Raw genomic sequence first — 18,542 nt, 5'->3', positions numbered from 1 at the left:
TGGAGGAGCGCAAGGTCTCTAACATCCACCAGCTCCGTGATGTCATTATGGAGGAGTGGAAGAGGACTCCAGTGGCAACCTATGAAGCTCTGGTGAACTCCATGCCCAAGAGGGTTAAGGCAGTGCTGGAAAATAATGGTGGCCACACAAAATATTGACACTTTGGGCCCAATTTGGACATTTTCTCTTAGGGGGGTGTACTCACATTTGTTGCCAGTGGTTTAGACATTAATGGCTGTGTGTTGAGTTATTTTTAGGGGACAGCAAATATGCATACTCGCCTAGAAGGCTGTAGCTCCGGTTTCAGGTCTCGGGTGCGACTATCATTGGAGCTTGGCGGCAGCAGCTGAAAGACTGAGCCAGCTGTGGGTGGATCCCAGCATTGTTGGGATCCCTGCAGTGCCTGGACCAGCTATATGACATCAGTTGACAGCAGACTTTTGCCTACTGTCGACTGAATCTAGATGACAGGAGTACAAAACTAAGTGCACTCTTTGTGACTCACAGTGGTAGTATGGCTAAAAGAGCTTTGGCCATACTTCTCTTTTAAAGCAGTGTTTTAGCTGGGGAAGAAAAAATTAGGTCAGCAGCTACAAACACTGTAGCTGCTGACTTTTAATATGTAGATCCTTACCTGTCCAGGGAGCCCGCGATGTCAGCACCCCAGGCGATATTCGGATCGACTGCCGCCGCCATTCATTGTAAGGGAAACTGGCTGTGGAACTTCCGAGGAGAGGCGCTGTCTCCCGAAAGTAGGAAAGGGTACCTGTCAAAAACAGGTACCCGTTCCCCCCCCGAAAGGTGCCAAATGTGCCACTGGAGGGGGGGGGGGGGGGGAGCAGATCAGCGGAATATTCCACTTTTGGGTGGAACTCCGCTTTTAATGAAGGAAATTCTCAAGCAGAAGGAGATATTGATGTAAACCCTATATTCTCATTGGGACACCCTCCTTTACACTTTACACACACATGAACTTTAATGGCATCCCAATCTTAGTCCGTAGGGTTCAATAGCGAGTGTATGTGAGTGCCACTTTATTGGGTACACCTGTTCAATTGCTTGGTAACACAAATTGCTAATCAGCCAATCACATGGTAGCAACTCAAATGTATTTTGGTATCTAGACTTGATGACGACTTGCTGAAGTGTTAACCGAGAATCCGATTGGGGAAGAAAGTGGATTTAAGTGATTTTAAACGTGGCATGGTTGTTGGTGCCTGAGTATTTCAAAATCTGCTGATCTACTGGGATTTTCACACACCACCATCTCTAAGGTTTACAGAGAATGTTCAGAAAAAGAGAAACTATCCAGCGAGCTGCAGTTGTGTGAAGAATTAAGGCAATTCTGAAGTCAAAAGGGGGGTCCAAACTGGTACTAGCAGGGTGTACCTAATAAAGTGGCCTGTGTGCGTATGTATGTGTGTGTGTTTATATTATATATATATATATATATATATATATATATATATATATATATATATATATATATATATATATATATATATATATATATATATATATATATATATATATATATATATATATATGAGAGAGCGAGCAAGATCTCACATTTTAATCTGGAGGGATTCTGTGGCCAAAGCCTGATATTATTTTGCTTTTACTAAAAATATTTGAGTGGAATCCTCTGCTGCATTTGTTACACTTCTTTAATGTTGTATTACTTTCTTATTTTCATTATACCTTTTGCACTTATCCTGTAATGTTCAATTCCTAGGAGCGCAGCAGTGTGTTGACCAATGCTCATTCTTGGGGAGTCTGTATCCTCCAAGTGGATGGTATCCTTTTTGTTCTGGACCTCGTGACTGTAAATATTTGATAGTTACAAAAACAGATGTTGATAAAGGGAAGCAATGTACCTTCTCTGCATAGTGATATTACAGTGCTTGTTAAAAGAGAACCCTTAGGTGCAGTACCTCCACACAGTCCGTAGGTGGTGCTGTGTTTGTGCATTTGTTTTTTTTGATGACTGTTTGTTTAGCTGACCAGTTCCTGTAAAAATCAATTCTAGTTAAGAAGTGGAAATCACACTTCTGTTTGTTTAGTTTTGAACATAAGGCCTGAAGAGTGCAGGCAGTTAGTGTGGAAAACTGCCCACCCACACTACGGAGAATAGGGATTCCTGTGAATGTTTCTGTGTTTAATGCAAACTAAAATGACTCCACTCTAGCACTTGAGGAATCAATATTGCTGAGTAAAATGACAATATCCCCAATCACACCATATCCTTTGTAGAAAATTTGAGAGCCATTTCTGTTTAACGTTTACCTTTCTGACTGAATATCTCCAGCAATCTTCTACTCATACAAGGCAAAAAGCCATACAGCTCACCTGTTTTCAGGCCATCCAGTTCCCCAGGACTGTATCCCGTGTACCTTCCCATTTTAAAGTTTTTTTATTTTTTTCTTCTGCTGAATAATAGGAATTCCAGTATTCCAAGACACTGGAGCCATATATGTTGGGGTGTCAGTAGTCAGAGCTGCTGTTTTGCATATGATCAGCTTTATCAGAGCCAGGAAACTTAGTGATTGTAAAGTCTCAGATTTTTTTTTTTCCTTTAAAAATAGCGAACATGTTATACTTACCTTCTCTGGGCAGTTGGTTTTGCATAGAGCAGTCCAGATCCGCCTCTTCTTGGGTCCCTCGCTGGCTCTTCTGGCTCCTCCCTCCTGTCGATTGCCCCCACATAGCTTGCTATGGGGTCACCCAAGCCAAGCCGCTGCTCTGTGTGTCCATTCAGGCATGGAGCCGAAGTTCAGTCCCGCCCCTCCTGTCTCCTGATTAGTTAACTGACTTTGATAGCAGCAGGAGCCAATGGCGGCGCTGCTGTGTCTCAGTCAATCAGGAGAGAAAGTCCCGGAAGGCCAAGGCACTTGTGCACATCGCTGCACCGAGATGGGGCTCAGTTTAGTATTAGGGGGGCTGCTGCACACCAAAGACTTTTTTTATCTTAATGCATCAAATGCAGTAAGATTTAAAAAAAAAAACCTTTTTGCCTTTACAATCCCCTTTAAGAATTGATGCACAGCTATAATTTTTAGATTTAGGAGTTTTCTATCCTTGGAGTAATTGATTGAAAATCCTTCCATTCTGACGCTTATGACGCAGGGATAGCGTTTTTCTTACACCTGACAGTCCGATTTCGGAGCACCGCTGCCAAGGCTGATGCTACCTGAAAAACAAAGGGATGATTTTTACTGAAAAGTACTAACTGGCTCTCGGGTACAGTAACCTTGGAACCCAAACGGATAATTAGTATGTATTAGAGTGGAGCTTTGTCTGCTATTTGAAAATTGCAGAATGAAGGAGAGTTTATTATTCATTTTTACCTTGTGCAGTGATAGTAATGTATGTGTTATGTCAGTTCTCTGGCTTCTGTAGTCATCCTCCTCCTGCTTCAATACTTGGTGTCGCTAGAGCCAGTGACTAAATGCGATACCGACACCACACAACCAGGGAACTTTGAGCTTGTCAAAGAAGTTGGTAGTGACAGCACTAGGATTTATAGGAGGACAGGTTCACTTTTTAGCATCGGACTCCTTGCTTGATAATTGACTCACTTATTTTGCTTCCTTAACCATCTTGTCTCCAGAGGTCCTAAAGCATCTAGAGAATTCCGCACACAGTGCTTCTAAGACCAAAGTGGTGAGTTATGGCTGATGCATTAGAGTATCAGATGTTTTTAGCAATGGGTTTTGTCTGGGCACACACTCACTTCCCATTATTTTATATCTTTAGGGGAAAGGTGCTGTTGGTGCAAAACAGACTGTTAAAGGTGAGTTTGAATGCTAAATGTTTGTGACAGATTTATTTCTATACTAAAACTCTTAGCAATAATCACCCAAATGAAATTATGAGCATAAGCTATAACCACTTGCCGACCGCCGCACGACTATCTACGTCGGCGGTCAGCCCCTCACAGGCAAAGTGACGTAGGTCTACGTCACTAGCTTGTGAGGGTCTAGGGAGCGAGCGCGCGCCCCCGGAGGCGCGCTCCCGCTCCCGAGTGGTCACGGACCCCCCCCCGCGCGTGTGACCGGCGGACCCGATGTCCGCCGGCCACTCTGCGATCGGCGGGGGAGAGGGAGAAAGTCAGGCAGCTTGTGTAAACAAGCTGCCTGTCATTCTCCTCGCTGTATGAGAGCTGATCATCTGGATCTACTATGTAGATCCGTTGATCACTCTGCATACAGCTGAAGCCCCAGCCAATCACAGTTAGAATCACGCCCCTAGGGACACACACAGCCCCTCCCTCTCAAATAAAGTTAACCCCTTCACTACCAGTGTATTTTTACAGTAACAGTGCATATGTATAGCACTGATTACTGTAGAAATGTCACTGGTAACCCCAAAAGTGTCAAAAATGTCAGTCAAGGGTCCGATCTGTCCGCCGCAATGTTGCAGTACCGCAAAAAAAATCGCAGATCGCCGCCATTACGCTTTAAAAAAAAAAAACAAAAATGACAAAAATCTTTCCCTTAGTTAGTAAACGCAATAACTTTTGCGCAAACCAATCAAAATACGCTTTTTGCGATTTTTTTTTTTTTACCAAACATAGGTAGCATAAAACAAATTGGCCGAAAATTTAAAAAAATTTTGATTTTTACATTTTTTTTGGGGGGAATTTCATATAAAAAAAAGGGAAAAATATTGCTATTTTTGCAAAATGGACGCTCTTTTTTTTGTTTATAGCGCGTGATCAAAAAATCGCACAGGTGATCAAATACCGCCAAAAGAAAGCTCTGTTTGTGGGAAAAAAAGGACGCCAAATTCGTTTAGGTACAGCGTCGCACGACCGCGCAATTCTCCGTTAAAGTCACGCAGTGCCGAATCGCAAAATACCCCCTGGTCGGAATGGGGGTAAAATCTTCCGGGGCTTAAGTGGTTAAAGTGGTTCCAAAGGCTCACGGTTTTTTACCTTTTAAAGTGATTGCAAACCCCAGTTATGAAATTTTGAACTAAGCACAAATATCTGCAGTGTTTACCTCTCTATCTCCAAAGCTCTAAGTGTCGTTTTCTCTCTGGTACTTTGTTCCTCTGCTATCAGCATGTGTCACTTCTGACAAGTTTTGCTGACACATGAGAGAAAATTTGTGTCACAGCTTGTCTATTCAGAGTACAGCTCTGCATGATCCTTCGTTCCTCTGCTTATTGTTGGGGGGGTCCTTTTCCTCCAATCAGCCCTCACACAGTGCGTAAGAGCTGTAACTGCAGTTCTGCACCCCCTCCTCTGTACTCCTCACAGATGCATAATGATTTTATCATAAATTAGACACTTTTGAAGGGTTGTAGACAAAAGGAAACTGCAAATAAACGAAGCTTATGTAGGAGGATTTCTTTTTTCTTTGTGTATCGTCTGAGACTATTCAGTTCACGGAGTATATGTGAGGGTTTACAACCACTTTAACCACTTCAGCTCCGGAAGGATTTACCCCCTTAATGACTAGGCCATGTTTTGCGAAACTGCACCGCTTTCCTGTAACTGACAATTGCACGGTCGTGCAACACTGTACCCAAATACATTTTTTTTCCCACAAATAGTGCTTTCTTTTGGTGGTATTTGATCACCTCTGCAGTTTTTATTTTTTGCGCTATAAACAAAAGAAAAGCAACAATATATATTATTTTTTTTTTTTTGCTTTCTGCTATAAAACATTCCCAATAAAAACTATTTAAATCTAAATTCTTTATCAGTTTAGGCCAATTTGTATTGTGCTACATATTTTTGGTAAACAAAAAATCCCAAAAAGTGTATAATTGGTTTGCGCAAAATTTACAGCGTTTACAAACTATGGGATAGATTTTTGGACTGTTTTTATTATTTTATTAGTAATGGCAGAGATCAGCTTTTTTTTTTTTTATTTTTTTTTTTTTTATTTTTTTTTTTTTTTTTGTGACATTGCTGCTGACAAATCTGACACTAAGTGACACTTTTTGGAGATCAGTGACATTAATACAGTGATCAGTGCTAAATAATATTCACTGTTCCTGTATAAATGACACTGGCAGGGAATGGTTTAACACTAGGGGTGAAGCGCGGCGTTGATACCACGTGCACACAATGGCGTAGATCTACGTGATTATGTGCAGCCGAGCTGACCTGCTGCAGTAAATCTGCGTTAGGCGGTCGGCAAATGGTTAATGCATTCACTGCGAATTAAAAGAATCCTGTGTGTTTTCTGAGCACTGCGGTGTGGTTCAGATGCGAATTCCAGGCTCATTGCCTTCTATGGGAATGCTTCTGAATCATGTCATCAGTTTAACACGAATTGAGAAAAAAAACAGCGGGGATGGGTTTCCCCCCCCCCCCCCCAAACCATGGCAGGCTCTTTGGGTCTGGTATGAATTTTAAGGGGAACCTCATGCCAAAATAAAAGAAAAAAGTGGGGTCCCCACACAGAAATCCATACCAGACCCTTATCCGCATGCAGCCTGGCAGGCCAGGGAAGGGGGGGGGGCGCAAGAGTGAGCGCTTAACAAGGGGGGGTGGGGCGCCCCTACTCATTCACCAAAAAAGTGTAAAAAAATAAAAATGCATCCCCTTTTTCTTTGTTATTCCCCTTCGATTTCTTTCTTCCTATTTAACAAATCATCATTGTTATGTACCTTGATGTGCAACCATCTCAGCTTTCATTTGCTTCCATTGTTTCTACATGTTATGCCACTGAAGGTGTTCTGCGCCTTTCTGTTTATTCTCTCTCCCTCCAGTTAAGTTTGTATTTCTTTACTGTAATGTGATTATGTCTGATTTCAATGCTTCCTTGGAGACCCTGTATCACTTTTTAAAATTCTGTACTACCTACCGTATATACTCGAGTATAAGCCGACCCGAGTATAAGCCGAGGCCCCTACTTTTACCACAAAAAGATGGGAAAAATTATTGACTCGAGTATAAGCCTAAGGTGAGAATGCAGGGCGGCGGGCATGGTGCAGGAGAATGCAGGGCGGCGGGCATGGTGCAGGAGAATGCAGGGTGGCTGGCATGGTGCAGGAGAATGCAGGGTGGCTGGCATGGTGCAGGAGAATGCAGGGTGGCTGGCATGGTGCAGGAGAATGCAGGGTGGCTGGCATGGTGCAGGAGAATGCAGGGTGGCTGGCATGGTGCAGGAGAATGCAGGGTGACTGGCATGGTGCAGGAGAATGCAGGGTGGCTGGCATGGTGCAGGAGAATGCAGGGTGGCTGGCATGGTGCAGGAGAATGCAGGGTGACTGGCATGGTGCAGGAGAATGCAGGGTGACTGGCATGGTGCCGGAGAATGCAGGGTGACTGGCATGGTACAAGAGGATCCGGGGTTGTGGGCATACTACAGGAGATGAAGTGCTGTGGGCATGGTACAGGTGGACCATGCCCGCAGCACTGCATCCCCTGTAGTATGCCCGCAGCCCTGCATAATGGCAGGTAGTGCAGCAGTTTCACTTACCTGTTCCAGAGGCGCCTTCATTTTAAAAATGGCGCCGACACGTCATTGCGCACGCTCGTATACTTTCGACTATTCCCGGCCTCTCCCGAGCGGCGGCGCGTGCGCAATGACATGTATGCGCCGGGCGGCACCATTTTTAAAGCTCAAGCACGTCGGAGCGGCCGGGAACTTATTTTTTTTTTCTTGACTCGAGTATAAGCCGAGGGGGACGTTTTCAGCACAAAAAAATGTGCTGAAAAACTCTGCTTATACTCGAGTATATACGGTATATGTTTGTATCTCTGTCAATGCTTTAATAAAATCAGTTCGAAAAAAAAAAAAAAAAAAAAACAAATGTCCCCCCCGTGTAGATCCACTATCTTATAGTTATTAAATAATTAACGGACGGGGCCACCCGGCAACATCAGTTGTTAAGGACTCGGCGGCTGGCTTCCTGGCCTGCTCCCTAATAACCAGCTATTGTTAAAGACGCCGATGGCCGCCCGTTTCTAGATTTCGCATCTGAACCGTATCTGAAATAACCGCTGAACAGCTACTTTGGAAATTCGCAGTGAGAACGGATCAGAAATTCCACTGGACATGTGTAAACCTAAATGTATGGGCTTTGTTTTTGTTTTGAATACAACAGATAACATTTGCATTAAACTTTGTTTGCTGCAGTTGGTAAACTGAAGAGTCCATTTCTGAAGATTGAGGACCAGAGCCGGTGAGTGACTATATTCCCATTTCTTCTGTAATGCTGTTCATGTTCTACACTGGTTTGTGTCTGGCTGTTGCCAGCCTAAATTTCCCAATCTTATCCCTAACCCTAGAACTTTCCCAAGTTCCTTAACCAAAAGATTTCAGGCCATGCTGCCTCTGCCTCATTAAATTGGCCACATACTTTACAATCTGTTTTCGTCTACTTAAATCTGCCTATGATTATGTACTGTCATAGCCTACCTGCCTGCTTGTATATGAATGAAAATGACTGTTTGGTAAGTTCTCACACCACAAAGTCATTGGTAAGTGTGCAAACCGATTGCAATGTGAGGGGCCAGCTTAAAGCGGAGTTCCACCCAAAAGTGGAACTTCTGCTCATTTGCTTCCCTTCCCCTCCAGTGCCACATTTGGCACCTTTCAGGGGGGAGGGGGAAATGGGTACCGGTTTTTGACATGTTACTCTTCCCAACTTCCAGGAGCCGGGCAGCAGTGCTGTCCCTCTGAAGTTTGGGCCCCCACCGCCGAGCCAATCTGATTGCGTTTTGCGCATGTGCAATAGGGACCCTTACCGGCAATGGGGCTGGCAGCACCCAACAGCCGATGGAAACATCGGCTGCGGTGCCAACATCGCTGGACTCCAGGACAGGTAAGTGTCCTAATATTAAAAGTCAGCTGCTACAGTATGTGTACGGTATGTGTAGCTGCTGACTTTTAATTTTTGGAGGGGGAGGCTGGAACACCACTTTAAATCTTGACTCCAGCCAATTATTTTGCTTTAGGTAAATTGAAGTGTGGAGGTCTGTCTGTTTTTTTTTTTTTTTTTTACGCTATGTGTCCATACTGGGGAGAGATTTCCTAATTTCTGTCCAAAGTAGACTCTGTTAACAACCTCCCCTCTCCCGCAAGAACAGGAAGTGACAGAAAATATCTCCAATGGGGTCAGGGGCAAGGCTGCTGTTGGGCTGTATATCTAAATGTGTGAAGGTTCATATAGGATCTCATTGGTTCATAAAATCTTATCCTTTATGAAAACCTACCTGTATCCTCTGCTCCTGAGGCTCATCACCTTCGCTAAGGTTTCCACTACTATCAGTTGCTATAGTTAAAATCAGGTTGGGGGGGATTGCACCAGCAGTTTTATCTGTAGACATTGAAGTAGCATGATTCCACAGTTTGAACACTACAACCGGCAAGATCTGAGAGAAAAAAAATAAAAAGATGATTAATAATTAAATATATGGCCTGCTATATAGCATAGAAAAAAAAACGGTTTTAGACGTGAACCTGCTTGTTAATGTTATTTGATTTCGTTGTAGGAAGTACCGTCCACTCCAGTGCTGCTTCTCCAGCTTCCCTGAGATTTCCTTCATCTCTTCAGACAGGAGCCCCTTTGAGACTACCCGTACTAACAACAGTACACACAAGGAAAAAGATGCAGGGTAAGCCTGTCATGGTGGCCACATCTCAAACATTTCTATTGCAGCAGAAATATGAATGTATTTTTCGGACAGTGAGACAAGAAAAATTACCTACAAAATAGTAAGTACCTACTTGGTATCGGATTACATGTGTGTATCTGAGCCCCGGTTCACAATGGTGCGGTGCGGGAAACGCAACAATTCCTGTGCGTTTCCTGCACTGTATAGCAATCGCACTGTGTTCTGCGATCTGCTGCAGGTAGCAATGAAAAGTTAATGGCTCCTCAAAAGCAGGTTGCAAACGCAGTGCTTTTGCCTGAACCTGATTGCATTGTTATCAATCCCCATGCGATCCGGTTCCAGTGCAAGTAAAAAAAAAAAAAAAGTGCCTGCACCTTTTTTATGCGGATGTAGTGCGGTCTAAACCATCCAAAATGAATGGGCTCAAATTGCATAGAATTGCATGCGATTTGCACAGGAATGCAGGGCGATTTCTGTGCAATTCACATGCGGTCTGAATTGTGAACCTAGGCTCAAAAAGCAGCTTTAAAGCAATCCACAACTGATCTTGTAACTGCAGGTACAGGCATACCCCGTTTTAAGTACACTCGTGAGTACTGACACAGCCTGGTCAGCTTGGCATGGCATTACTCCCAGTTTTTAACATTGGCGTCTATGGGAAATCTTGGTCAGCTTGACATGGCACTGCTCCCAAACCATAAGTGACAGGGATATCAAACTTAGGGAGCAATGTGAGGGGACCCAGGACTACAACATATCCTATTTGTGGCCAGCCAGCTTGCCTAGAAAATTATAAAAGGTATTGCTTCACTTTAAGTACATTTTCATTTTACATACATGCTCCGGTCCCATTGTGTACTTAAAAGCGGGGTATGCCTGTACTGAGGAACTATTCAGTGACTGAAAAGCGTTGACTGATACTTTTTATTGTTCTATGCTTGAACTTCTTTAATAAAGCACCTTTTTGTGAAAAAAAAAAGAAAAGCGCAATTTAACTTGCTCCTGTCCCCAACTCTTCAGTACTAGGAGTTATTGACTCAAATTAAAGGAGTTGTAAAGTGTCAGGAAGGTGTTTTTTTTTTTTTTTTTTTTAAATCTTAATGCGTTCTTTGCATTAAAATCGCCTTCTATGTGTAGCAGCACCCCCTAATCCATACCTGTGCCCCCTCCCTGTCCAGCCATGTCCACAAGTCCCTCGGCCATCCTAGGACTCTATCTCCTGATTGGCTGAGATACAGCCGTGGCGCCATTTGCTACAACGGCTGTCATTCAAAGTCAGTGACCTAATCGGGAGAGAGGAGGCGGGGCCGAACGGCAGCTCTGTGCCTGAATGGACACATGAAGCTGCAGCTCGGCTTATGTGCCCCCATAGCAAGCTGCTTGCTGTGGGGGTACTCAACAGGAGGGAGGGGCCAGGAACGAGAGACCCGAGAAGAGGAGGATCCGGGCCACCCTGGGCAAAACCAACTGTACAGAAGAGGTGAGTATAACATGTTATTTAAAAAAAAAAAGACTTTTACAATCACTTTAAATGTGTATTTGAAGTTTTTTGCCTTCACTGCTTTTTCTTCAAAATGCTTCTAAAGGCAGAAGGGTTTTTTTTTTTTTACCTTAATGCATTCTTTGCATTAACACTTGCCTACTGGGCACTTTTACCCCCTTCTTGCCCAGGCCAGCTTTCAGCACTGGGGGGTGTGTGTGTGTGTGTGTGTGTGTGTGTATACATATATTTGAATTTGTTAGGTGAAATACAAAGAGAAGGGATGAGCCAATGTCAGGTTTTGGTAGTTTTTCAATTTTAAATGTCCTATGTGTATGCTTGTGTATTTTATTAACATTACATAATTAAAGGTGCATTAAATTTATACGTGTGGCCCTGATTCAGTCGCATCTAGCCTTTATATACAATACACATGAAGGCTGTTAAGCCAGGCGTTTACTTATTCAATATCCATCACTTTTGAGTCTGTATTTGTATATAAATTAGGGGTGTTGAGCTTCAGTCATTTTCTTTTTTGTGTTTTGCATTTATCCTATTGTAGAGAAGCTCCCCCTATTTTGTGACCTTGTAGGACTTCAGGAGTTTTTTGGTCTATAATTTGACACAGCAGATCACATGGGTAAAGAGCCACGTCACCGGCTCTTTGCCAAGATTAAGGTCATGCTGTGTCCCAGAAATGACGACGTCCCAGAATAAGTGCATCCTGCTCCTTGTCATTTTACTATAGTATGTACTATATGGTGGGCGGCCAGTGGTTAAGGTAAAACACTTTCTGCATGCAGCTTCATGACAGCGCCCCCCTGTACTTGCCTGAGCCTGAACTTGATCCAGAGGTATGCATAAGAGCAGAGGCTTTCTCCCTCCTATTGTTTCAGACACTCAATCACAGCTAATGAGGAGGGAGCAGGGGGTTGGGGGCCGAGCTACATTGTGTGACAAACACTCAGAGCGGGGGCTTGGTAACGAGCATGCATGAGTGCCTCTATAAGCAAGCAGCTTGCTTTGTGGGTACTTGGCGGGGATGGGGCAGCTTGGAGCACTGCCGGGAAACCTGAGAATGATCAGTGCTGCTCTGTGCAAAACCATTACACAGAGCAGGTAATTTTAGAACGTGTTTGGTACTTTTAATTTAAAAGATTAAAAAAAAAAAAAAACAGCATTTACAGACACTTTAAGTGACTTAAGATCAGAAACAAGCTGTAATTTTAAAAACTGCACTGGTTTCATTTGTTCAGCATGTCTATGGATGTAATATGTTCCTTTAGAGACCAGGATGATGGCGAGAGAAGCCAAAGACCACATGCCAGGGAGAAAAGTGGCTACTGCGAGTGCTGTCAGATGACCTACACCAAACTCAGTGAGGTAAGAAAACAAGGGGAATGTCTGCATTTGTTGTAGATGTTGAGAAATGAAAACTGCACAACTGACCGTCTATTCACTTGTCTCCAGCATCTGATTAGTGAGCAACACAGCCAATTTGCTCTGGATAACTCCAATTACAAAGTCATTGATGACATTGCCTGCAACTTGATGTGTGACCTTATGGAGTATCCCTTTGGGTGAGTACTATAAAAGAGTGCTGAGATTCATGTTGTGTGGTGTTTTTTTTTTTTTATATAGCTCTAAACTCCATTCACACAGTCAAATACACTGACTGTGTACATACAGGTACTGTTTAACTGCTGTATGATATGCCATTATGTTTGGTCAGTCTGGTAATACAACACTTGCCCCCACTATGGTGTATATATGTACTATGGTACACAGCCAGGCTCTCAACCACCAGTGCTACAACATGAAGGGACATAGCCCTACCATTCTAACTATACAATGCAGTAACAGCAACACCTTGGTCATTACTCTGGTGTTACTCTTTCCCCCCCCCCCCTTTTTTTTTTTTTTTTTTTTTTTTTTCCTTTAAAGAAGCAATGCCCTATTGACTGCTGGTGCTGCTACACAGAGTGTTATGGGAGACTGATTTGGCCACTTGACCTCCAGAAGATTTACCCCCCTTTATGACCAGGCCTTTTCTTTTTTTGCCACACAGCATTGCATTACTTGACAACGGTTAACTGACAATTGCGTGGTCATTCAACACTGTACTCAAAAATGTTGTCATTTCTCTTTCGTTCACTGACGGACACAGCTCCATATCTTCTTAGACCCTTGGGCTATACTGCTCTCTCCTCAGGAGTAGGACTAGGCGGGAACTTTTTTAGCTACGCCCCTAGGGCAGTCCCAGGCACTCCCACTTCCTGCTCTAGGACTTTAGTCTTTTTCTACCTAGTTAGGAGTATGGACCTGGTTGCCTGTTGAGATCTCTGGTACTGGCCTTTTTTACATGACATTTTTTTCTTCATTTTATTTTCTGTTCCTGTGTGAACTACAAACAAGTCAGTTCCTGTGAGAACTACAATCAACTGCCGGACTGGGCGATGCACTGGATATCCTAGACCCTTACGGTCTTCCCAGTCTGGCTAGCGAACGCAACCCAACTATTAGCTCCGCGCTAGGTTGGGCGCGACATAGCCCCACCGGACGGGGACTTGCCGGCGAGTGAAACACCTCGCGAGGACACATAGCCCTGGTCATGACCTTGGTCATGACCAGAGTCGCAGTGTACCTCTGGCCTGCAGCACCCCCATTCCAAGATGGCTCGGTGGACTGCCAGGAGTGGTGCCCGCTCGGTTCCCCGGTGTGGTGAGCAGTGTCCCCCCTCTCCTCTAAGGAAATATCGGGGTGGATGTGGGCCCTTTCCTCGGGTTGGTACGCCGCTTCTGTGTCCTTCCCTCATGGTCCCCCCCCCCCCTCCACTAGCGGGGTCCCCCCACCACAGGTCGCCCTCACCTTAGTTTAGTCCTCCCTTGGGGTGCATGGGCTGTTGTGAGGTATGGGGTATCATATGGTGATCGGTTGGAGGGGGGTGGGAGCGCACCGCCGGCAGGTCACATTCAGTTGATCCTGCAGCGAATGGCTGCGTGGACCCCCTGGTGGACTACAGGTACCTGAAGGTCCAGTGTAGAATCCTGGGTGCCGCTTGGCGCTGCCATTTTGTTGTGGATGGCTGTTATGCAGACTCGGCGGCCATGTTTTTTTAGTCTGGCGGCCATGTTTTTGGAGCTTCCCATTGAAGCCAATGTGGCGGCCATTTTCTTGTAGCCTGTGGAGCAGTGATGCGGGGGTGTGCCTCTAGTGGTAATGGCAGCCCTTTCTCTTCCTTTCTGATCGCAGCATGGCGAGTAGCTTCTTGGAGCTCTGTCTCCTGATCTGAGTGGGTGGTGGTGAGTCCCTGCGGGTATTCAACTCCCTCTTCTGCCATAGCAGGGCCACTGGTGCACTGGGAATTGCAGTTCCACAGCGGTAGCGGTGTGAGGAGGGTTTTTTTGTAACAATTTTTTGCATATTAAGGGAAGCCTCTGGATTAACCATGGAGTCCCTGGAGCAGGTATCGCCACCTGACTCACTCTCAGAAGCTGCGGGACCTTCTGGGTCTCAGTCTGTCCTGGCAGCAATGACGGCGGTCCTACAGTCACTTGTGTCTATGGTTGATATGGCCCTTCAAAAGCGGCCTAGCAAGAAGCGCCCCCTGCTTTCACCTGTATCTTCTGCCTCTTCAGTCTGAGGTGGATTTGGCCGTGGCGGATGCGAGTCAACCCACTGGGTCTGCGTCCACGCACCCTGAGTGCTCTGACAGCTAGCATCATTACTCTTCCATTTTTGCCGCAGCGCATGAAAAGACGCTTGTGGAGGCACTGATTGTATCAGTGCAGGAAACTTTAAACTTGGAGGACATAGCTGATTCTGCGTCGGTTGTACCTCGTAGACCATCCAAGGGGACTAAGGTCTTCCCCTTCCCTGCCTATTTCGCTCAGCTCTCCGCCAGGGGATCCGCCACACTTGTAGAACTTCTCCCGCCCGGACAGCCTGAGCCTTGTGTCGGAGCCGGAGTGTAGAGGAAGCGGGCTGAGTGAAGTGTTCCAGCAGCAGTACGGTAGCAGCCTTTGTCCGGTGCTCCTCCGCCATGCTCCGGACGTTTCTTCCCCCCCTCTCCTGCTGCTTTGCACTGTAGCGTTCTGCAGCCTCTCCGCCGCCATGCAATCCAGCCCTCCCAGCTCTGCCTCTAAGTCTCCAGCCGACCATTACTCCACCCTGCTCCGCCCATTGTCTCTCCATTGAATCTATTTACAAAACATTACAGCCCCGATGCAGCCAGGAGAGACACTGGGCGGAGTAATGGTCGGCTGGATACTAGAGGCACAGCTGGGAGGGCTGGATTGCATCGGGCTGGAGGGGCGGAGTTCCGATCACAGCCGAAAGCAAAACGGATGTGTCGGCTGCCAGCACTGTGAGTCCTCCTCCTTCCCCCGAATCCCGACTTCTCCCTGCCTATGCTAAATATCGTGTCTTCGGCGATATGAATATCACCCACGCCCGCAGAACGATAGTCGATATCACATCGACTATCGTTCAGCCCTAATGTACACACATTCACAAAGTTTTATAAGGTGGTGGATGTACTGGTATCTTTGGATGCTGCGTTCGGCCACAAAGTTTTGCAGGCTGCGGTTGTAGAGGCTCCTGCCTCTTGAGGGTGAACTTTTTACTGGTTAAGCTCCTGGTTTACCTGGTTGGCTAGGTTTAGCCCTTTTTGGGAATTCTATGTATTGCTGTGTTTTTCCCACCCCCTCATATTGACACTGCTTTGGGACGTCCCAAGGGCCTAAGAAGATATGGAGCTGTGTTCGTCAGTGAATGAAAGAGAAAACTGGAATTTTGTCTTACCATAAAATCCTTTTCTCTGATGTTCACTGATGGACACAGCATCCGCCCCTCTGTTGTGTTGGGTTATGTATTCTTCTGACACTGCTTGTTACTAAATTGAAGTCCTATAGCAGGATGTGGGAGTATACCTCCTGGGACTGCCCCAGGGGCGTAGCTAAATGTATTTCCGCTTAGTCCTACTCCTGAGGAGAAAGCAGTTATAGCTCAAGGGTCTAAGAAGATATGGAGCTGTGTCCGCAAGTGAACCTCAGAGGAAAGGATTTTGCGGTAAGACAAAAATCCAGTTTTCTCTTACGTCCTCCGACAGTCGCCGCCCTCTTCATATTCGTCACAATGGGGTATTAGACTTTGCTCCGAAGGAGTAGCTAGGCAACAGAATATGTCAATATAAAAGTTTTAACACATCCCACCCCCAGGGGGTGGTCCCCTCAGTCAATACCCTCCCACTTCCTGTATCCATACTCCAGTTTCAATGTCTAGCTTGTCAGGAGTAGCTGGATGTCTCTATGCTGGGGCATTTGTCTCAGCCTTTTCTCTATTCTTTTTTGATTTTGTTTGAGTTTTTTCTCTGTTTGCTTAGCTGTTCATTTTGTCAGCGTTAGTTAGTTCTTCTGATGAAGAGGATTCGTGCGGGCTGGGACTCGGGCTGATCCCCCTGGTCGCAGGTTGTGGGTCAGTGGTTTTCCCGGCCTGCCATCGAGCGTTCAGCCAGGTATCGCTCCTGGCACAGTGAACGACCCATCCCTGTTCGGTGCAGGGATGCTTGGTGAGGTGGCTACCTCACTGGACGCTGTGTGGTTTCTTAACCCCGGTTTCGTGCGTCCTGGATGCGACTCTCCCTGCCTCATGTGCTGCGGTTTGTTCGCCTGTGCGGGTCCCCCGCGTCATTAGAAGGTAAGTGTACTTATGTGGGGACCTGTCTGTCGGGGGGGTGGCAGTCTGGGACTGTGTAACCTGCCTCTATTCACACTATTTGGCTCCCTGTCATTCTGCCTGCACGCTGTGGGCTGCAGGAGGGGGGGCTGTGTGGCTCTGTGTGTCTGCCTGTTACTGTGTGAAGCGCTGTGTGCTGTGGGGCATGCCTTTGGTCATGTTGGGGGCACTGTACAGCGGTCGCTGCGGCGACCTGCCATGTTGATTTTTACATGGGTGATGTGTTACATCGCAGAGCGGGGGAGCGGCGTTTTCGGCGCCAAGCTCCGCCATTTTGCCTGCATCGCCCCAGCCGCATGTTTTCAATGCGGGCGGCCATTTTCTTGTAGCCTCTCATAGGCTTTACAAGAGCGCCCTGATTGCATCACTTCCTCTTTCCTGATGTGCACCGATCGCAGCAGCAGCTACTACAGGGGTCCCCTCAGGTTTTTAACTTTTCTATCTGCCTGTATCCATTGCCTGTTTTCTGTGCTCTCCTTGTGGGGGTCTCATTAGGCTTGTGTGTGTGTCGGTGGGCTGCGCTCGCCGCGCTTGTTAAGGGGGCAGTTAACCTTTTCTTGTCAGCATACATTTTGTGGGGCAATGGATTCTCAGGAGGGCAAATTTCCTGCCACATTGGTGGGTAGCCAGGGGACTGCTGTTTCTCCCCCAGGGGGGGATTTGGCTGTGATTGTGGCTAATCTTGCTGCCCAGGTGCAAATGTTGGTGGCTGCTCAATCCACAAAAAGGTCCAGAGTTTCAATTTCCTCTGGTTCAGAGGGTGATGGTGCGGGGGCTGATATGGCCGGGGTCTCCTTGTCGGGGTCCCGTTCCTCCCTGGATCTTGTGGGGTCCGAGGTGGAGGCTGAGGTTGAAGGGGTGGATAATTCTCCCCCTGGCTCGTCTGAAGAGCTTGCACTCATGGATGACTTGGTTGCTTCCATCAAACAAACGCTGCGCTTGCAAGATGAACCGTGTCCGCCGGCTGCTTTGGCAGCTTATGGGACAAAGAGAAGGCGCAAAACATCGCAGGTTTTTCCCTGCACTGATGATTTTCAGAGCGCAGTTAAGGAACAATGGCGTAATATTCGCAAACCTTTTGCGGTACCCAGTAGGTTTAAACTGCGTTATCCCTTCACGCCCGCTACTGACGAGCGTTGGTGTGTACCACCTCCTGTGGATCACGCGATCGTGGTTCTGAATAAGTCCACTGCGATTCCTGCTGAGGATACCCCGGTATTCCGGGATGCCACAGACAAGAGGCTGGAGTCTCTTGCCCGTCATACCTATTCTATTATGGGTTCTATGCTAAAAGCTCTGTTTGCTTCCCTTATGGCGGCTCAGGCGGTCGCGAGTTGGACGCAGGTGCTTAGACGCGTTTTGGTGGCTGACTCAGCCCCGCAGGCGACATTGGACATGGTGGATCAAATCCATCAGGGTGTCATGTATTTGTGCGATGCGGACTTGGATATGGTCCCGTTGGCCCCACGTGTACACGGTGTGGCGGTGTTGTCTCGCCGTTTGGTTTGGTTGAAGTGTTGGTCGGTGGACCAATCTTCTCGCAAGACTTTAGCCAATCTCCCTTATGACGGTTCTCGTCTGTTTGGCGAATCCTTGGATACTCTGATTAAGGGGATCACTGGGGGTAAGAGCACGCTCTTACCCCAATCCCAGAAGGCCAAGTCGGCTCCTGGTAAGAAGCATGCTTCCTTTCGGCCCTCTCAGGGGTCCTTTCGTGCCTTTCGGCCGCACTTTAAGGGCAAACCG

General features: G+C 46.4%; 1 protein-coding gene across 1 annotated transcript in view; it reads left to right on the top strand.

Annotated features, from left to right (window-relative positions):
• DBF4B (DBF4B-CDC7 kinase regulatory subunit) overlaps positions 1-18,542 on the top strand; it is a gene marked incomplete at its 5' end in the record, with an annotated part of 48,475 nt that overhangs the window by 11,875 nt on the left and 18,058 nt on the right. Inside the window, 7 exons of the mRNA XM_082272406.1 lie at positions 1,736-1,796; positions 3,611-3,663; positions 3,757-3,793; positions 8,100-8,145; positions 9,458-9,580; positions 12,347-12,443; positions 12,531-12,640. Of these exons, the coding sequence (XP_082128532.1) occupies positions 1,736-1,796; positions 3,611-3,663; positions 3,757-3,793; positions 8,100-8,145; positions 9,458-9,580; positions 12,347-12,443; positions 12,531-12,640 (527 nt within the window). The remainder of the gene's footprint in view (positions 1-1,735; positions 1,797-3,610; positions 3,664-3,756; positions 3,794-8,099; positions 8,146-9,457; positions 9,581-12,346; positions 12,444-12,530; positions 12,641-18,542) is intronic.

This window comes from Pelophylax lessonae (assembly GCF_965119305.1).
Source record: "Pelophylax lessonae genome assembly, chromosome: 11".
Taxonomy (NCBI): domain Eukaryota; kingdom Metazoa; phylum Chordata; class Amphibia; order Anura; family Ranidae; genus Pelophylax; species Pelophylax lessonae.
The sequence above is the reverse complement of the archived record's forward strand: the minus strand, read 5'-3'. Positions and strand labels throughout refer to the sequence as shown.